This window comes from Danio aesculapii, chromosome 6 (assembly GCF_903798145.1).
Source record: "Danio aesculapii chromosome 6, fDanAes4.1, whole genome shotgun sequence".
Classification (NCBI taxonomy): Eukaryota; Metazoa; Chordata; class Actinopteri; order Cypriniformes; family Danionidae; genus Danio; species Danio aesculapii.
Window position 1 is genome coordinate 61,073,497 of NC_079440.1, and position 22,065 is coordinate 61,095,561.

General features: G+C 39.7%; 1 protein-coding gene across 5 annotated transcripts in view; it reads left to right on the forward strand.

Annotated features, from left to right (window-relative positions):
* LOC130231187 (potassium voltage-gated channel subfamily KQT member 2) overlaps positions 1-22,065 on the forward strand; it is a 104,633-nt gene that overhangs the window by 26,095 nt on the left and 56,473 nt on the right. For all 5 annotated transcript variants that reach the window (XM_056460655.1, XM_056460657.1, XM_056460659.1 and 2 more), the window contains exon 2: positions 17,920-18,010. In XM_056460655.1, coding sequence (XP_056316630.1) covers positions 17,920-18,010 — 91 coding nt within the window. The remainder of the gene's footprint in view (positions 1-17,919; positions 18,011-22,065) is intronic.

Sequence of the window (22,065 nt, forward strand, 5' to 3'; positions counted from 1 at the left end):
TGTCTTCTTCTCTATAGTCGTGTGCATTTGTGTGTGTTGTTCATCCTCTGTCTCGATGGTCGTGTGTGTGTGTTCGTCCTCTGTCTCCGTTTTCTCTCTTCTCTGGTGTGTTTCTGTCTCTGCGTGTCTTTAAAGTAGACAAAGAGTTTTGACAGAGCACTCAACCAGAAAACCCTGAGGACCTCCAGCCTCCAGCTCCTGATTTATAGTCTTTTTACACACACACACACACACACACACACATTTCGATCTGAAAAGAAAACGAAAAACAAGTTGCTTGATGTTAGCGTGTTGTGTGTTTCTCCACCATTCTTCAGCATATCTTCTTTCATATCCAGCAGAACAGAATTAGCCATTTCTAGAGGAGCTTTCCCTTTAACAGAGGCATTAATTAGGATATGTACTGTCTCTTTAAGAGCAGCTCTCATATGAGCTCATGTCATGTGTTTCTCTGAACACCTTCACACTTCAGCCTGTTGTAATGAGAGCTGTCACACACACACATGTCCTGTGTGTGTGTGTGTGCGTGTGTGTGTGCGTGTGTGTGTGTGTGTGTGTGTGTGTGTGTGTGTGTGTGTGTGTGTTTGAGAGGGTCATGAGTAGGTGGAACATGTTGTAGCTGTGAAATAACTAAACTCATTCAGCGTAGTGATATGGAGCTGTAATGTGCTCAAAACCTGCCGGAACTACTTTAGCTGTGCATGTATCTGAAAATCACCTTAGAATGCTCATCAGCCAATCAGAATCAAGCATTCAACAGCACTATAGTATGATGATGATTATTATTATTACATGTGTGGAAGGAAAACGAGTTTTGCTGATTCATTCTCTTTCGGCTTAGTCCCTTTATTCATCAGGGGTCGCCACAGCGGAATGAACCGCCAGCTATTCCAGCATATGCTTTACACTGCGGATGCCCTTCCAGCTGCAACCCAGTACTGGGTGTTATGTTCCTCCCTATCTAGGGTGAGGGAAACACGCAACAAAATAACATAAAGGAGAAAAATATAAATAACTAAGAAGAGACCAATTTTGATAATAGAAAATAATAAAAGTAATTAATAAAAGAACTAAAGGGCAAGTCAACCAACAATCATCACCCTTCTCCTGTCCCAGCACTCCAACAATAACTCACATCAAATACAATGTCCAAAAATAAGAAGTACATTTATTAAATGATTAACAAATAATAAATGACCAAGGGTAATGGTACAGTAGGTTTCAAAAATACTCAGGAGGGGAAAATGCCAAAACGACAAACAAAAGATCTAACTGCCCTACTGGCTGGTTGGCTGGTTTTAGCTGGTTGACCAGCCTGGTTTTAGAGGGGTTTTGGCCATTTCCAGGCTGGTTTCCAGCTATATCCAGTCTGGCCTTAGCTAGTTAGACTGGAAAATGACCAGCTAAAACCAGCTTGACCAGCCTAGCCAGGCTGGGAGCCCAGCCAAAACCAGCTTTGTCCAGCTTAAACCAGGCTGGTCAAGCTGGATTTAGCTGGTCATTTTCCAGTCTAACTAGCTAAGACCAGACTGGATATAGCTGGAAACCAGCCTGGAAATGGCCAAAACTAAAACCAGACAATCAGCCTGGTTTAAGCTGGATTTTTCAGCAGGGTGATTTAGGAAGCAACTTTCTAAACTCTCAAAATAAAATTAAATTAAAAAGAAAAACAAAGATCCTACCCTGCTCCCTCTCTACCAGAAACAGGAGAAAAATAAATGTATCAAGCAAAAAGTGACATCCAGACGAGTCTTCGCTGAGGTCCAGCGTTCTCCAGCCTCCGGCGCCTAGACTGCAGCTCTGCACAACATGTTTGGCCAGTGGAGAAATGGTCATACCCAACTGAGCCTGGTTTTTCTCAAGTTTTTTTTTAATTCTTCACTTTCGCCAATTGGTGAAGTTTTTTCCTCGCCTCTAGCTTGCATGGTTCGGGATCTGTAGAGCTGCGCATTGATGGATTTGCTCTTCAGTATTTGGACTCTCAGTAGTGATTATTAAACCACACTGAACTGAGCTCAACTGAACTGAACTTAAACACTACAAACTGAATTACACTGTTCCTATTTACTATGACCTTTTATGTGAAGCTGCTTTGACACAATCTACATTGTAAAAGCGCTATACAAATTAAGGTGAATTGAATTGAATTGAACCTCCACCTCCGTACTTCTCCAAAAAGTTGAAACAAAACCAAAGATATAAAGTAGAAATAACAAAGGAAATTTAAAGTCAAATTTTCACTATATTGTTCACTAACAATACGATTTTTAATGTTACAAGTATCCCAATATTATTTAGCACAAAAGCTAGTCTGGGGCAGGAGAACCAAGTGAGAGCAGCCTTCACCAACCAGTGTTTGGCACAGTCTCTCTTCGTTCTCTACTGCCGAATGCCCCAGCCACTTAATTACCAACAGGTGAGACAAAATTGAGGAGAGAGGGAGAGAGAGAAAACAAAAGCAACAACAAACTATTCCCGCATATGTTTTACACAGCAGATACCCTTCCAGATGCAACCCAGTACTGGGAAACACCCATACACAATCATTCACACACACACACTCATACTCTGCGGCCAATTTAGTTCAATTCCCCTATAGCGCATGTGTTTGGACTGTGGGGGAAACCGGAGCACCCGGAGGAAACCCACACCAACACAGGGAGAACTTGCTAACTCCACACAGAAACACCAACCATTCCCACTAGCAGGGACTCGAACCAGTGACCTTCTTGCTTTGAGGCCACAGTGCTAACCACTGAGCCACCGTGTCGTTCTAAAACTGCTAATATTTATTGTAATTAATATCGCCGCAGGTTCTTGGTTGTTTGTTTAAAGTGGTGTAATCGCTGGTACAGTATTAGCGAAGCGCTGAAAGGGAAGCATGTTCATTCAGAGCTTATCTAGAGTCTTTAAATCACGCCATTACTCTTATCTTGTTCCTCTTGTTTCTGAACTCTTCATTTCTGACGGGTTTGTGTTTCACTCGTGGTTTATATCTGAGGAGGCTTTCTCTTCAGGAGGTGTGTGTGTGTTGTGTGTGCATGCAGTGTTGAGTAAGTTACTTCAAAAAGGTTATTAATTACAACTAATTACGTCATGACAATTGTATTTAAATTAGTTATATAACTATTAAAAATCGGCACGGCGGCTCAGTGGTTAGCACGATCGCCTCACATCACGAAGGTTGCTGGTTCGAGTCTCGGCTTGGTCAGTTGGCATTTCAGTGTGGAGTTTGCATGTTCTCCTCGTGTTGGCGTGGGTTTTCTCCAGGTGCTCTGGTTTCCCCCAGAGTCCAAACACATGCGCTGTAGGGGAGTTGGACAGCAGATGCTCATTGTGGATATGTACCCCATATACGTTTCTGGAGAGCGCTAATAATGTAGCCAGAGTTATGTATGGCTGCATTTTGTCTTTAAAACAAACGATACGGGGTACTGTGGCACTGCCGATAGCTTCTGTTTCTTTTTGCGCTACTAGCTGACCACTTACCTCCATGTGGACGGCTTTTCCGCTGTTACCAGTTTGTCCAATAGCCGTGTACGTCGGTGGACTTAAGACGCCGAGAAGATGCAGGGTTATTATAGTTAATGAAAACGAGCAAAAAAAACGAAAACTAACATGTAAAATAATTGTCGTTAACTGAAATAAAAATAAAAACGAGAGTTTTTCATAAAACTAGAACTGAAACTGTATTGTGCACAAACAAAACTAACTGAAACTAACTAAAGTTATAGCAAATACCTCCTTCGTTGTCGTATTTGTAAATGTATTTAATACATAATCTTACTGTAAGCCTTTTAGAAGTAAATCTATTTACTCCGCGCTGCAGGTGTCTGACCCGTTCGGCACCTCAGAGTCTGTAATCCTGCTGCCATTGGCCAGAACGAGCCGGTTCTCCCCCAGTCATCCTCACTGTTGCTCTTGCGACAAAAACAACGAGTGGACATCCCAGCAGCACGGTGACAGCATTAAATACAGAGACTTAAAATTAATAATTTAACACGTTTGTGCCCAATAATGGGTTTTATTTCTGTATCGCGATCACGAATGAATCGTTTTAACTGGATCTTCTAATTGAACAGGTTAAACTAGTTCACCAAATCGAACTGAATCCTTTTAAATGATTCGCGTCTTCAGTAAGCACTTATCCACAAACTATGTACTTTTTAACATGCCTGATACCCCCTCTAACTCTAAGTAATCCAATATATACTCTCATTCAGTTATTAGAACAGTAACGTAACACTGAGATCAAATTTGAGAATCGGTCAACCGATAATACTGCGCATGCTGATTCCTATTGAACACAAACAGTACAGGACAGCTTGCTGCGACTGAACTAAACTTAAACAACAGCACCGCTGGTAAACTGAGGGCTTGAATGAGAGGATCTGGTGAAAAGGCGTAAGTTTATTTCACAACAGAAACATGTTATGGAGTTTAAATAGGTGAATCATGCTTCAGTTGGGTTGCAAAACTTTACTGTAAGACATATTTCAGATCATGGTGATGTTTGAACTGACTGAAATTATGATAATTTTGGTATGTTGAGTCCTAATAATTTGAGGATGGGTAGATGTTGGTAGATGATAGTGTTCATGTGTCCTCTGAATACAGGTTTAAAAAAAAATGTATGGTTGAGTTTTTAGTATACAATAGTTATTCCTATGATTTTGAATCTTGCACCTAACAAATATCCTCATTTAGAAAAAAACCCTAAAACTAATACTGAAACTAATAAAAACTAAACTAAAACTAAACAATTTCAAAATATCGAAATTAATAAAAACCAATAAATCTGCCTCTAAAACCAGTTAAAACTAACTGAATTTGAAAACAAAAAGTCTAAACGAAATAAAAACTAAAACTAATGAAAAATCCCAAACTATTATAACCTTGGAGAGGAGTTGACTGTGATGACTCAGTTTGAGTCCGGCGAAGAACGATTCCAGAACGCGGGACAGACAAAAGCAGAAGGGAGAAACTGAAATAAACAAGTAAGCTTCAAGTAAACAGCTTCAGAACAGATATGAAGTATTGAGTAATATGGGTGAAGAATCCCCAATGCAGTCAGACAGAGATCGCATGACTCAGCAGCTAACTCTGCATGGAACAGAGGCTCAAGGCCGACTAGACAGCGGCATTCTGCTCCGATCGCACCTGAGATAAGAACACTAGTTGTAGGAGATTCAATAATCAGGAATTTTAGGAGCAAATCTACAATGACATACTGCTTCCCTCATGCAACAGTTTCTGATGTAAACAAAGAACTTAAGGAAATTCTGAAGAAGCACAAGACTGCAAAACGGATTATCATCCATGTGGGGAAGAATGATATTCGGAAGGAACAGTCAGAACTGCTCAAGAGAGATTTCTGTGAGCTCTTGGAAACAGTTGAAAGAGTGAAAATTCAGCCGTTCATCAGTGGACCGCTCCCTGCAAGAGGGACAAACATGTTTTCACGGCTGCTTGGTCTAAATGTATGGCTGCAGAAAGCATGTAACAGGAAAGGACTGAATTTTATTGACAACTTCAATCTCTTCTGGAACCAAAGACAACTGTTGACATCAGACGGCCTTCACCCAAACAAACTTGGTGCAAAGGTACTAAAGGACAATATCTTCTTCTCCCTCCATCATCCATCAGCTGTATGTGCCACTGACCTCAATCCAAATGGCACATACACACCCAGCAAATGTCCAGATGACCACAGGACCTCAAATCAGCTCCCGAGTGGACTTGGGGCTGACGCATCACCCAAGGACAGTGATAACGCCACGCAGCCAAAACACCCACTGTTGATAGAGACACTATCGCTGGCCCTCTGCTCAACACAGACAGACTGTGACGCATCAGAACAGCATCATGTCTCGTCACTAAAAAATGATCCTCAGGAAAACACCCAGGAAAACATATTTCAGCACCCAGAATCTCCAGAGCCACAGCCTCTGTCGCCAGACACGTTCCCATTATCACCTTGCTCGCCTCTCTTGGGTTTCTCAAAAAAGATGGAGGAACTGGTGCATGCTGGAACTAAACTTTCACACTCCATCGCCGCAAGCCCCCAGTTACCAACCAAAAAGCGGCCTGCTCCACAACCACCTCTGAGCCCACGTGGAAGAGCCCTCCGACATTTGCCCCACCGCCAGGGCCCAAACAACAACGCACCATCCTCAGCTGGTGAACAAAACTGCTCTCCATGATGTGTCTCGGGTGCCTGCTTAGATAACAGTGTCTTTATCAGATGTTTACAGAACAAGCAGGAACCCAGTGTGCCTGTAGCTTTCTCTACACATATATGTGTTGTATTACGTGACAGAAAACCGAAGACTTGTTCAGGCCGTATAGCAAATCACTCAAATCTTGTGTCTATTAAATATAAATCTGAGACTACTGTAGCAGAAACAGCTAAAACTGTTAAGTTAGCACTTTTAAACATCCGATCACTCAACAATAAGTCACTTTTAGTCAATGATTTTATCAGCTCAAATTGCCTTGATTTTATGCTTTTAAATGAAACTTGGCTAGATGACAGCTGTAGCGCAGCAGTTCTGAATGAAACAGCTCCTTTAAACTTTGACTTTTTGAGTGTTTGCAGAGCCAATAGGAGAGGTGGAGGCATTGCTGCCCTGTTTAAAGATGTCTATGAGTGTAAACAAGTGTCATTTGGTGACTTTTTGTCTTTTGAATATCTGAGTATAGCACTAAAAGGTGCTCCACGTATCTTACTGATCATTATCTACAGACCTCCAAAATATTCTCCAGCTTTTATTGATGATTTTACAGAGCTGTTATCAATAGTAACCTCTGAATTTGACTATTTTACCATTGCTGGGGATTTTAATATTCACATTGATAATCCAGAAATCAATGCTGTAAAAGAACTGATGACTGTTTTGAACACTTTTGATCTGACTCAGCATGTTCAAGGACCCACACACAATCGTGGACACACTCTTGATCTACTTATAACTAAGGGTTTACACATTTCATCAACTGTTGTTAAGGATGTTGCACTATCTGATCATTTCTGTATTTTCTTTGATATATTGATCACTCCAGCTATTAAAGACAGATCTGTCTCTGTCAGAAAGAGATGCATAAATGAGAACACTAATGAGCAGTTTATGAAGGCCTTATCGCTAGCACCAAGTATATCTGCAGACTCTGTTGATTCTCTTCTTGATTTGTTTAACTCTAAAGTTAAGAATGTCATAGATGACATTGCTCCTGTTAAAGCCAAGAAGATAACTAGCAGCCAAAGGGGTTCCTGGACTAGGTCCCCAAGAATTAAAATAATGAAAAGACAGTGCAGAAAAGCTGAGCGTATGTGGAGAAAGACGAAACTAGTAGTCCATTATAATATCTATAAAGACAGTCTTCGTGCTTTTAATATGGAACTAAAAACTGCTAGGCAGACTTTCTTTTCAAGCCTTATAAACAGCAACGTAAACAATGCTCGTAAACTCTTTGCAACGATAGAGAAACTCACAACCCCCCCCAGTCGGATTCCCAGTGAGCTACTCTCTGAAAGCAAATGTAATGAGTTTGCTCATTTCTTTACTGACAAGATCAATAATATCAGAAAGGCAATCAGCTCATCCAATCAGCCAAATTGTGTCGACGTCAGACTAGCTCAACCACAACTTAAGAAATCAGACATTATGTCCGATTTCATGGCAATTAATGGCAAAATTTTAGAAGAGATCGTGCAAATTATGAAAACATCAACCTGCAGTCTCGACACGCTCCCCACATCATTCTTTAAAACGGTGTTTACCTGCTTAGAAATGGATCTTCTAAAAGTGGTAAATGCTTCACTTCTCTCGGGGATTTTTCCTAACTCACTTAAAACTGCAGTTGTTAAACCCCTCTTGAAGAAGAGCAACCTAGATAACACCATATTGAGCAATTACAGGCCCATCTCAAATCTCCCTTTCATTGGCAAAATCATTGAAAAAATTGTTTTTAACCAGGTTAACAAGTTCTTAAACTTCAAGGGGTGTTTGGACAATTTTCAATCTGGTTTCAGACCACATCACAGTACAGAGAGCGCCCTTATAAAGATAATCAATGACATCCGCCTAAATACAGATTCAGGCAAACTAACAGTGCTGGTACTGCTTGATCTCAGTGCTGCATTTGACACTGTCGATCACAGCATACTTCTGGATAGGCTGGAAAACTGGGTTGGGCTGTCTGGGACGGTCCTCAAATGGTTCAGATCTTACCTTGAAGGGAGAGGATACTATGTCAGTATAGGTGACCATAGGTCAGGGTGGACACCCATGACATGTGGAGTCCCACAAGGCTCGATTCTGGCACCACTCCTGTTCAACCTTTATATGCTCCCTCTGAGCCAAATAATGAGAAAGAACCAAATCTCCTACCACAGCTATGCTGATGACACTCAGATCTACCTAGCCTTACTGCCTAATGACTACAGCCCCATTGACACCCTCTGCCAATGCATTGATGAAATTAACAATTGGATGTGCCAAAACTTTCTTCAGTTAAACAAAGAGAAAACTGAAGTCATTGCGTTTGGGAACAGAGATGAGGTTCTCAAGGTGAATGCGTACCTTGGCTCTAAGGGTCAAACAACAAAAAATAAGGTCAAGAATCTTGGTGTGACTCTGGAGTCAGATCTGAGTTTCAATAGTCATGTCAAAGCAGTTAGTAAATCAGCATACTATCATCTCAAAAACATTGCAAGAATTAGATGCTTTGTTTCCAGTGAAGACTTAGAGAAACTTGTTCATGCTTTTATCAGCAGCAGGGTGGATTACTGTAATGGCCTCCTCACTGGCCTTTCCAAAAAGACAGTCAGACAGTTGCAGCTCATCCAGAACGCTGCGGCCAGAATTCTGACCAGAACCAGGAAATCAGAGCACATCACACCTGTCCTCAGGTCTTTACACTGGCTCCCAGTCACATTTAGAATAGATTTTAAAGTATTATTACTGGTCTATAAATCACTAAATGGCCTAGGACCTCAATACATTATAGATATGCTCACTGAATACAAACCTAACAGATCACTCAGATCTTTAGGATCAAATAGATTAGAAATCCCAAGAGTTCAGTCAAAGCAGGGTGAATCGGCTTTCAGCTACTACGCCCCTCGCTGCTGGAATCAGCTTCCAGAAATGATCAGATGTGCTCCAACATTAGGCACATTCAAATCAAGACTGAAAACACATCTGTTTAGCTGTGCCTTTACTGAATGAGCACTGTGCTACGTCCGACAGATCGAACTACTATGTTTTTCTCTTCTTTTTAACTCTTTTATAACACATTTTATCAGCTTTTATTTTATTTTATTTTTATTCTGTTTGTTTTTATTTCTCTTATAATTGTTTCTTTTATTCCTGTTTATGTAAAGCACTTTGAATTGCCACTGTGTATGAAATGTGCTATATAAATAAACTTGCCTTGCCTTACGTAATTCGCTGTCTCCAGAAACGTCCGCAGGGCTACGTTTTCACAATGAGCGTGTGTTGGTCAAAGCACGGTGAATCTGCCTTTAGATACCAACAGCGCCCCCTACTGCTGGAGAAATGATCAGATGTGCTCCAACATTAGGCACATTCATGTGCCTTTACTGAATGAGCACTGTGCTTCGTCCCACAGATCGCACTATTGTGTCTTCCCTCATTCTTTTATAACCTGTTTAACACATTTTAATCTGCTTTGAATAATTCTTATTATTTGTTTTTATGTTCTTATACGTGTCTCTTTTATTCCTGTTTATGTAAAGCACTTTGAATTGCCACTGTGTATGAAATGTGCTACAGAAATAAACTTGCCTTGCCTAAATCGGCTGTAGTGTATGTGTGTGTGCATATGAGTGGGTATGGGTGTTTCCCGGTACTGGGTTGCAGCTGGAAGGAACATCCACTGCGTAAAACATATGCTGGAATAATTGGCGGTTCATTCCGCTGTGGCAATTTCTGAAATAGAGACTAAGCCAATGGAAAATGAATGAATGAATTACTCTGCTTCTCTGGATTTATGCCTTATATTGTCATAAACTAATTTCTCAATTATTTGTTTCCGTTAGAATATGCAATCGCCTCGATAAATCATACATTACTTTTAGTTAAAATATAATTATTCTGCAAGTTATATATTAGCCGCTTCTCTGAATTGATTAATATAGGTGTTGAATTTTCCAGCAGTATTTAAGGCAAATATATTATAAGTAACTCTAATGACATGACCTACAAATGAAAAGTAATTAGCTAAAAATTAATTCAATAACAGTAACTATTGTCACCCATGCAGTGTGTGTATATGAGTATGGTGTTTTTCTCAGAGGTGTGTGTGTGTGTATCCGTCATTAGTCTGGAAGCTGCTGTAATTAGTGTAATCAGGTGAGCAGGAGCTCCAGGAGCATCAGACTCCACACTCACACACTCAATTAGAAAAGAAACATTAACACTGGAGCTTTAATGAAAGAGCTAATGAGAGCGAGTGTGTGTGTACATTTCAGTATAGACGCTGAAACAATATATTCTGTAGGCTTATGTTTGTGCATGTGCTTGTGTATTGTGTGTGTGTGCATTTGTATTGTATGTGCATTTGTGTGTTATCATACGTAGTATGTGTGTGCAAATGTGTGTCATTGCACTTGTGTGTATGTTAGTTTATTGTGTATATGTGTAAGAGAGCTTGTGTTATGTGTGTGCGTATGTATGTGCACTTGATTTTCGGGTGTTTTTGAGTGTTGAGATGTATGTGCATTTGTAAATTATGTGTGTGTGCGCATTTATGTTTGTAGGTGTGTGTGTGTGTGTGTGTATATGTTATGTTTGTGTGTGTGTTATGCATTTATATAGCGCATTTATTGTGTGTGGCCTTGCATCCAAATCGCTTCACAATCGTGACGGGGGTCTCTTTGTGTGTGTGGGTTTGTGTATATGTTCGTGCAAGGAAAGTTGTGCGTTTGTGTGTGTGTTTTTTAAGGTTAATGGTTGCAAACAATTAATATGGGCTGAATTTAAACAAACAAATTAAGTTAAACATTACTACATTTCATTTGTTTGTTGTAAATTCTGCTCATATAAATTGTTTGCAACCCCTTACCTTGATAAATGTAGTAAATCCAGTGCATCATTTTTTTTTTAAGTGTGCACAGTGAGTATATCTGTGCTTGTTTACCAGCTAGATCAGTTTTAACCAGCATATCCCGCTCACTGAAATGAATGAAATGCTCCTCTGGCTGAACGTCCACAGCTCTGTGAGTTTAACGAGGGCTGTTTCATCCTCTGGAGATCGGGAGATATTCCCATCACTGGCGCTGAGACTGAAAGAGAGACATGGCTTTCTCTGAATCGACGTGGGTTTTGTGTTCTGGGTCGATAATCTATAATTAGAGCCGTAGTCTCGTTGTCCAATCCAGTGGACAGACACGACTGCATTCAGAAACACCGGCCAAAAGCAACACTCAAGACAAACATTAGAGATGCAGAGACAGACTGGAGGAGGTTTTCTTGTTTTTGAGACACTTCTTGTGTATTTTATCAGTATTGAAGATGTAGAAACCAATGTTTTGGAAGTAATTGATCAATATAACAATTTAAAAGGCACAATATGCAGGGCTCCCACACTGTAAAAGATATTTGTTAATGAACAGTTTCTATATTTTGTGATTCACAAAGGTTTATTTGCAGTTGTGAATTGCATTATGGGATATTGATCTCTTTCTGTCCACCAAAATTCAACTTTTCAATGACTTTTATTGATATTTTAGTATATACACAGTGCATCTGGAAAGTGTTGATAGCACTTCGCTTTTTCCACATTTGTTTATGTTACAGCCTTATTCCAAAATGGATTACATTTATTTATTTCCTCAACATTCTACACACAATCACCCATAATTACAGTATGAGTTTTTTTTTTAATTGTTGCAAATTTATTAATAATAAAAAAGCTGAAAAGTCACATGTACATCAGTATTCACAGCCTTTGCTCAATACTCTGTTGATGCACCTTTGGCAGCGATTACAGCCTCAAGTCTTTTTGAATATGATGCCACAAGCTTGGCACACCTGTCTTTGGGAACTTCTGCCCATTCCTCTTTCCAGTACCTCTCAAGCTCTATCAGGTTGGATGGGAAGCGACGGTGTACAGCCATTTTCAGATCTCTCCAGAGATGTTCAATAGGATTTAGGTCTGGGCTCTGGCTGGGCCACTCAAGGACATTCACCGAGTTGTTGTGAAGCCATTCCATTGATATTTTGGCGGTGTGCTTTGGGTCATTGTTCTGCTGGAAGATGAACCGTCGCCCCAGTCTGAGGTCAAGAGCACTCTGAAGCAGGTCTTCATTCAGGATGTCTCTGTACATTGCTGCATTCATCTTTCCCTCTATCCTGACTAGTCTTCCAGTTCCTGCTGCTGAAAAACATCCCCACATGATGCTGCCACCACCATGCTTCACTGTAGGGATGGTATTAGCCTGGTGATGAGCGCTGCCTGCTTTTCTCCAAACGTAACACCTGGCATTCACTCCAAAGAGTTCAATTTGAGTCTCATCAGAGCAGAGAGTTTAGTTTCTTATGGTCTGAGAGTCCTTCAGATGCCTTTTGGCAAATTCCAGGTGGGGAGTGTCTTCCGTCTGGCCACTCTACCATACAGGCCTGATTGGTGGATTGCTGCACAGATGGTTGTCCTTCTGTAAGGTTCTCCCCGCCCACAGAAGAACGCTGGAGCTCAGACAGAGTGACCATCGTGTTATTGATCACCTCTCTGACTAACACCTCACTCTCCCTCGATCACTCATCTTAGATGGCCGGCCAGCTCTAGGAAGAGTCCTGGTGGTTCCAAACATCTTCCACATACGGATGATAAAGGCCACTGTGCTCATTGGAACTTTCAGAGCAGCAGAAATGTTTCTGTAACCTTCCTGTCTCTGAGGTCTACAGACAATTCCTTTGTCTTCATGCTTGGTTTGTTTCACATTGTTTCACTTTTTTCACATTGTCATTATGGGGGTTTGTGTGTAGAATGTTGAGTAAATAAATAAATTTAATCCATTTTGGAATAAGCAACATAAACAAATGTGGAAAAAGTGAAGCGCTATCAATCCTTTCCAGATGCACTGTGCAGGTATATCGCTTTTCACTATAATTACCATTTCAAAGCAGAATCACATTACATTACAGTCAAAATCAGAAACGTTTATGAGTTGTGTAAAGGCTTGGCACTATATAAATGTACAGGGGGAAAATAACTATCGAACACATTGTCATGTTTTTTCCTAGGAATGATATTTGTAAAAGAGCTGTTGATGTGTAATTGAACCAGATTTTGGTCAAAACCCAAACAATACAAACATAAAAATAAAATAAACAAAACAATCTGAGAAATTAGTTCTGTGTCATAAGAATGAAATGACAGAAGGAGAAAGAGCTGAACTACTGAAATGTATTTAATACTTTACTGTATGTAAAAGGCTTTCTTGGTGTGTGTCAGCTTAAAGATGCCTCTCATATGGAGAATGAAGCCTCATGCCTTGCTCAGGTGTGAGTTTCTCACAGACTTCAACAGAGGGTCAAACTCTTGATGGTTCTGTGAGTCTCGTCTATCAAATCTGAGCTTTATTCTGTGTTTTCTATTGGATTCGGGTCAGGTGATTGGCTGGGCCATTCTACAGCTTGATTTTCTGTCTCTGAAAGCATCTGAGAGTATCCTTGGCTGTGTTTTGGATCATTGTCTTGCTGAAATGGTTTCATCTTCATCCTCCTGCTAATGTAGATGTTGGACTGAAGCAGCTGATGTTCATTTACCCTGAGGAAGTAGGAAGAATTTTGACTTTAATGGATTCGGATTTGGGCGACGCAGTGGCGCAGTAGGTAGTGCTGTCGCCTCACAGCAAGAAGGTCGCTGGTTTGAGCCTCGGCTGGGTCAGTTGGCGTTTCTGTGTGGAGTTTGCATGTTCTCCCTGCGTTTGCGTTGGTTTCCTCCGGGTGCTCCGGTTTCCCCCCACAGTCCAAAGACATACGGTACAGGTGAATTGGGAAGGCTAAATTGTCCATAGTGTACGTATGTGTGCGAATGAGTGTGTATAGGTTTCCCAGTGATGGGTTGCGGCTGGAAGTGCATCTGCTGCGTAAAACATATGCTGGATAAGTTGGCGGTTCATTCCGCTGTGGCGACCCCAGATTAATAAAGGGACTAAGCTGAAAAGAAAATGAATGGATTCGGATTTCTGCCTTCCAATCCGACCCAGCATGGATCAACATTTATCTATTTTCTTATTATTTATTAATATGATTATTTGAATAGTGAATAAAGTTAACACATTGCTTAATATAAGAATGTTTAGTGCGTTTGCCTGTCTCTTTGCAACTATTTTCAGGAGCCACCAAGGTCATAGAGACCTTGAGTGGAACTGAAGGGCTTGATGATTGAAAACAACTGTACAACTGTTTTGCTATTTGCATTGCTGTGTGTTATTACTGTCTAAAGTGATTTAGATTTTATTGTCATGTGCTAATTCTGTTAGTGATATAACTGCCTGAATGTAGATTATACCGGTTTTTAAACCAGTTTTGAGAAAGACGGCTGAGAGTACACTCTAAGAAACAGATTGTACTTTAAGTGTGTGTGTGTGTTCTATTTGATTGTGGATCCGTTTCCCTGGTCTGGGGTCAGCTCTTAACAGTCTAGTGGATGTCTGACGTTTATATGCTTGAGATATTGTTCAGAATTGTACGCACACACCACATGGAAATGTTCCTAGTCTATCTGTGTTTTAACCAATCAGGTTAGAACACCTACATGTGTGACGCAGTTAATGACGTGATGTGAGAGTATAATTGTTATTGATTTGTGACTGTGAGTAGAGCGGCCTAGGAACTCATTGCGAGTGTTGAAGCTGGCTTCTGCTAATGAAACTGCAAACTATCTTCAGTAAACTTTATTCAATTATTTGAATCTCTGACTCTGGCTCTTCTTCATCTGACAGACTGCTCATTCTTTGGGTTAAAACTGTAAATAATCCCTACAACTTCAACTGTATATGTTCAAATAATTTTATATGTGTATAAATTTTATATGTTTCCTAATGTTATGGAAATGTTGTTCCCATGCTGATAAACTTCCGGTGGCAGGTTATTGTGAGTTTTTTTTCCATTTTATATGGTTCCTTTTACAGCATCAATGTTGTAATGTAATTAAAATACAATCAGTTTAACAGACTTTGACATTCATTCAGTTGCTCAAGCGTAAAACGAGACGAAAAGCCGTTTACTCACACACACCTGTCAGAATCGGCAGGCTAGCGCAGAAGCTCCATTGATTATATTGGAGTAAAATAAATGCTCATATTATAAAGACATGATGGGGAAAAATTTAATTTAATGCAGTGCTTCTTGTACAATTTGAGACCCACTTTATATCAGATATCACGCAGGCTGTGGAGATCACCGATTTTTAAAGAAAACAGACCTTAAACGTGCCCATTTTGCAATTGCAAACAGTTCACCGGAAGCGCTTAACCCAGGTTACTGGCAAATTAAAAGTCCTATTAGCATGCTTCGGCATATACCCTATTATACTCTGGGGCTTTTAAATGCTTGATTCTGATTGGCTGATGCAGATATTCTCAGATAAATGAACAGCTAAAGTAGTTCCGGCATGTTTTGAAAACGATTTGAGTGATTTCACAGCTACTAAAACATTAAGCGATGTATGAGGTTATAATGTATATTAAGGAGTCAGCTCAGTGGTTAGCACTGTGGTCTCACAGCAAGAAGATCGCTTATTCGAGTCCCGGCTGGGTCAGTTGGCATTTCTGTGTGGAGTTTGCATCGTGTTGGTGTGGGTTTCCTCAGGGTGCTCCGGTTTCCCACACAGTCCAAACACATGCGCTATAGGGGAATTGATGAACTAAATTGGCCGTAGTGTACGAGTGTGGGTGTTTCCCAGTTCTGGATTGCAGCCAGAAGGCCATCCGCTGTGTAAAACATATGCTGGAATAGTTGACGGTTCATTCCACTGTAGCGACCCTTGGGGGACTAAGCCAAAGGAAAATGAATGAATGAATGAATGAATGAATAAACAATTAGCCTGACAGCAAAGACACAGAAAAGAGTTTTAATTGCCACTCACTGTCCGTTCTGTCCCTCTGCTCTTCAGTGTGTTTCTGCATGTGCTCGACTCGTTCTTCTCATCTGATCAGCAGCTCATTAATCCTAATTAAAGCCGGAACAGCCCGAGCTCATGTTTCCCCTTGACATTCATTAGGAGAATATGCTGATAAAGATGTTTTTGCGGGAGTAAAACTAGATGTAAAGTGGCAGAAAACTCTGTTACGTGTTGAGCTGTAGCTTTTTGCACACTTGACCAGCGGAGCGTTTTATTCCATCGCTCATACGTTCAGTCCAATTACACTTTACAAGCCCGCTGGGGAGGATTACTGTCCACACACTCGCTCTCCTGCTTTATACTGGGGGAAATTAACTTTCTGTGGTAACACAAATCAAGAATTAAGAGTGTCGTTTATCATCTGTCAACATGGCGATCCATCACAGTCACTGAGTCTGAGGAGTTTTTCACCCCTGCATGAACCTCTAAATGCCCTTGGCTCCATCAAGACCTTGTGCAGGAGATGAGAATCCTGTTATCATGTACTGCAGAGCTGACAGACTCATGTTGAGATGAAAAATGAACAGTCTATACAGCAGGGAATGGATTACTGATTAAAGATTAGCTAAATAATTACAATATGCGGACATTGTGCGAAAAGAATATGTGCACATATGTGAAAGAGTACTGAAAATCATACTCAAGTAAAAGTAGCATTACTTCCAATGACCAGCTAAAACAAGCTTGACCAGCCTAGCCAGGCTTGGAGCCCAGCCAAAACCAGTCCAAGTCCAGCTTAAACCAGGCTGGTCAAGCTGGTTTTAGCTGGATTTAGCTGGTCATTTTCCAGCATGACCAGCTAAGACCAGGCTGGAAATGGCTGGAAACTAGCCTGGAAATGGCCAAAACCCCTCTAAAACCAGGCTGGTCGACCACCTAAAACCATAGGCTGGTTTAAGCTGGATTTTTCAGCAGGGATGTATTAGGCTATGTTTAGACAACACAATACCAATGTTTTGATTTTAGAAGAGTTAAGAAATCATTGGTAGATTGGTCTCTCAATTTATTCCACAGCTTTATATATCTACATAGTAGGTCTTTGCACAATAATATGTATAATTTATTGTGGTAAATTATAAATAGGACTATGTGATGTACAGTATCCTATATCTGAGATTTCTAATATTAGATAGTAATACCTTGTTCCAAAAAAAAAATGAAATGAAGCCTGAATTAAGCAACCCATTTTTGGCATTTGGCTTGTGGTATTTCTCTAAAGGTTAGCTTTCAGCTTGAATTAGCTAAAGCTTTGCTACCTGCCGTTTGGAGTATCTGGTATGAATACACATTAGCGTACTTCATCATATCGTGTGCTCAGTGTATGTGTTATTGTGAGTACTACAGTGTTTTTGTCAATATATGTTCCAGCTTTGTGTTTATCTGTGAGGCTAATTTGTGTTCTGATATCCCGCTAGCGCTCATATGTGTATGGTTTAGCGCCATTAGCGGCTAACTCAGCAGAACTCTGACTGAAGGAGCTGCAGCAGAGCTCAAGCTGACTGAAGTGAGAAAAACACTGTCAGCAATGCAATTACCAGCTCTAATGTGGCATCTGAAGGACAGTGTGTGCAGAAACACTCGCCTTTTGTCTCCATCAGCTGGCAAATTCATCCTGAATCTCGTAAAAGGTGTAGCTTTAGATCTAGATTAGCTTGTCAAATCCGCGCCTCTGTTTAGTTTATTATCATGCATTTATTAAGTCTCATATGCACTAATCAGATGTGAATCCAATGCATTAACCCAGCGTTTCTCTTGTCTTTTCAGTTTCCTGCTGGTTTTCTCCTGTCTGGTTTTATCTGTTTTCTCTACCATCAAAGAATATGAGAAGAGCTCTGAGGATGCGCTGTACATCCTGGTAAAGTATCCTACAGATATTGATTGAACATACATTTATTGATCACATGCAGTGCTGGGTATTGTTACATTAAAGGTGACTGCTAATCCCTATAAATATTAACACAAAAACAATATAAATTAAACTCTTCATTCTTTAAAGGGCACCTATGGTAAAAAAAAATCAACTTTTCAAGCTGTTTGGACAGACATATGTGCATGTATGGTGTATAGACCGTCATATTGGGGTGATATAAGCACACCCGGTGTTTTTTTAATCAATTTAACGACGTAAAAACGGTGGACCAATTGGAGCGGTTTTCAGATCGACCACAACTTTACGTAGGAGAGCGGTCCCCCCGCCCACCAATATTGATTGACAGGCGCGTCATCATATCCTCAGTTTGTTGATTCACGTCCGCCATTTTCAGCGTGAGTCGAAGCGATATCACTAAAGGAACACGCTAGCTCTATTTTTAGATGCAAGGCTCATTGGGCTCAACACAAGATCAATATTCTCCACATTATCGCTCTAATCTGAATTATTGGTTGTATCTTTAGGTAGGTTTGCAAACATGTGTACTTCTCATTGAGTCTACCTTATACTTCAGCCGTTTGCATTTCTCGCGATCCCAGAAGCTCCCTGTGATCTTAACTAGCATGCGTTTTACAATTCTAAACATCGGTTTCTATCAGGGTACACTCAAGTCGACGGCTGGGCGCCGCAGATCGCTGCAGAAACCTATGTTTAGAATTCAAAAATGCGTGGCGCGACGATTCGGGACACTTCATGTTTCTGCCGCGCCACAGAGAGTGTCTGGTGTGCCGTGTCGCGGCTTCGAGCGGCGCATCCGGTGCCTCAGTCGAAGTTAATTCAGTGTGCGTGGTTATTAGTTTCTGTGTACAAGCTCGGCACTTGAAACTAGCACACAGTTGGCTGTAAAACTGTACAAAGACACAAATGATTTTGTACTCTCTGCTTGGTCTGTGTCAGAGTCGTATATGTACGACTGAATGCTGAACCTCTCACTCCTGCTCCTTCTCTGTCTGCCTGTCAGACTCTGTTGCAAACGCAGAGCGGGTGAGCTCATGGCCCCGCCCCCTTGTTACGTTGGCGGGAAGCCGAAACTAATTTACATGTGAAGCAACACACCCATAAATCAGCAAACTGTGGACACGCCCCGAACATTATAATAATATTATAATAAACATTATTATAATAAACAAATCTGAATTGTGTTTTAAACTGAAGCTAAACTGGCACACTCAGAAGAACCAGAATATTAATATTAAATCATAAAAAAGAGGTCAACTATGTACCCTTTAAATTGGAGTCAGACATTGCCTACATGAACGTTTCTTTTATTATTAGAGACAACGACAAAAATGCAAATGAAGAGTTCAGATGTAAAACCCTCTAAATCCATCAGACCTCTTTTCTTGTAAATGAGCATTTTCTATCAGGCTTCTCTGATTGTGTTCAGAAGTTTCATTTTATATGTAATGCTAAAGTTATTAGCTAGCGATAGACAATCCTTTGGTTTTTAACAAGGTTGATTTTCTTTTGCGTCAAAACCAGCTAAATCCACTTGTGCTTTTTTTGCAAAAACCTCTAAATCCACTAAGACAGTGGACTAAAAAATCGCTAAAGATGTAATTACAAATGACTTTACCAAACATAAAACACATAAACAAACCGTCTAAAATTAAAAATACATAAATCTGTCCAGTAAGGGGTGGTTCATTCCGCTGTGGTAACCCCTGATAAACCAGGAACAAAGCAAAAGGAAAATTAATGAATGAAATCTGTCAAATCTTAACAATCTGTTATCATTTCTGATATTTGGATTTAATGTAAGCAGAGCTATGTAAGCTAAGTTTGTTATATTCAAATATTGTAGTGTAAAAACATTATGAAACATCAGTATCTATGCATTGTCCATTAATAAAAAAGTAACATGATTGAAGTAATATAAATAATGTATAGTTTTATACATTATATTTATCTGTTAAAAAATTGCTTACATTAGCAAATAAAACACTAGGTCGGTCTACTGGGCAAAAAAAGGGGATGTCTCAGATACTTTTAGAAGCTGTGATTCAATCATCCTCACCATACTCAAGGTCTTGATCTCTTTTTCGTCTCTTGTTTATCCTCATAACATCCATGCAGGATAAAAGAACGGAATCTTAACTTCATCTTTCGTGAAACGTAGTTGTCGTTTAATGTATAGTAAATCGGACTCATTCAAAGTAGCGTTGTTGTCATTATGAATGCATGCTACACTTTTGACTGTGCATTGTGTTTTCTTTTTCTTATAATGCACAGAGTTTTGAGGTAAGGGGCGTTTTCATTTGCCATTCACTGACAGTCGGACAGGCTCATGCAGTTCATCAAACTCCGTCTTTTAAAATCGAAATTGGAAGTGGAATAAAACAGTCTCCTCATCAGCGTGCTGCTACATTGAAAACATGATTCGATTCGCGCCTTCTAATTGGTTCTCAGGATATATCGGCTTTTGCTGTCAAAGGCTTTTGCTTTTGCAAACAAACCGTTATATTTCTGAATGCGCTGATGCTTCCAACAAAACCATTTGTTGAACATGTACAACGTGCCAAAAGCATTCGCTCATTGTCATTAGCTCATTTTGGCGGAAATGGTGTTTAGCGGCTTTTGCATCTGAAAAGTTCTAACACGACGTAAAATAAAAATAAAATACAATTTCAATTTCATAAACAAATTTAGTTTTAATATAGATATCCCTACAATGTCTGTAAATGTAAGACATTAAAGTACTCTATAGACAGCATTTAATTAATCTAATTACTGACATGCGTGAACTAGATTTTTTGGTTTCAGTAAAATGATGTATTTCTAACTAAAATTGAGGTCACACTTTATTTTGATGGTCTGTTTGTTGAATTTAAGTTACACTAAAAAAATTATTCAAAGATGATTCCTTGGATTTACTCAATTTTTTACGTTAAGTGGTTGTAAACAATTTATTTGGGCTGAATTTAAACAAACAAATTAAGTTGAACATTACTCAATTTAATTTGTTTGTTTAAATTCAACACAAATAAATTGTTTGCAACAGTTCTGCATGCAACACTTTTTTCAGTGTACATTACATATTTCACCCAATCAGAGTCATTAGAGATGGACCGCTATACAGCGAATTTTAGATTATGCATTGAATAATTTCTTACCTAACTCATTGTTTTTATGTATGTGCAATTAAGACAAACTTGACCATCTTTAGTTCAAAATTAGAATTATTTTGCAAAATAATTCTAATAATTCTAATTCTGCTTATTTGAATGTCTATTAAATGTTTCCATGAACTAATTTCTGATTTATTTTGTTGGTTTTTAAGCATTTTCAGTTTCAGTCTTAACAAATGTTATCTTTTTTATTTGAAAAATAGAATTATTTAGCAAATTATACACTACCTGACAAAAGTCTTGTGGCCTATCCAAGATTTAGGAACAGCAAATAATAACTTGACTTCTAGTTGATGATTGTGTATCAGAAATGGCTTATGTGAAAGGCAAAGGCCTCTAGATGACGCTTATTTGAGCACAATAAAATATGATCATGTCTTGATTTTAAATTATTTCATTAGGACAGTAAGGTCTGACTCTGCTTAGACTAAAGTCTGGTCACTGAACCTTCAATAATGTCCAGTATAGAATATGTGGTCATGCTGCAGTGGAAACAGAATGAATATTGTGTCTGACTCCATCATGAGCTTGGAGGACTGCATCCATACATCTCTGACATGACTCAAATCACTGATTAATAAAGTCATCTGGAATGCCAAAGAAAGCGTTCTTGCAGGACTCCCAGAGTTCATTGGATTCATCTTCAATGCCTCCTCCTTCATCTTACTCTAAACATGCTCAATAATGATTATGTCTGGTGACTGGGCTGGCCAATCCTGGAGCACCTTGATCTTCTTTGCTTTCAGGAGCTTTGATGTGGAGGCTGAAGTATGAGAAGGAGTGCTATCCTGCTGAAGAATTTGCCCTCTCCTGTGGTTTGTAATGTAATGGGCAGAACAAATGTCTTGATAC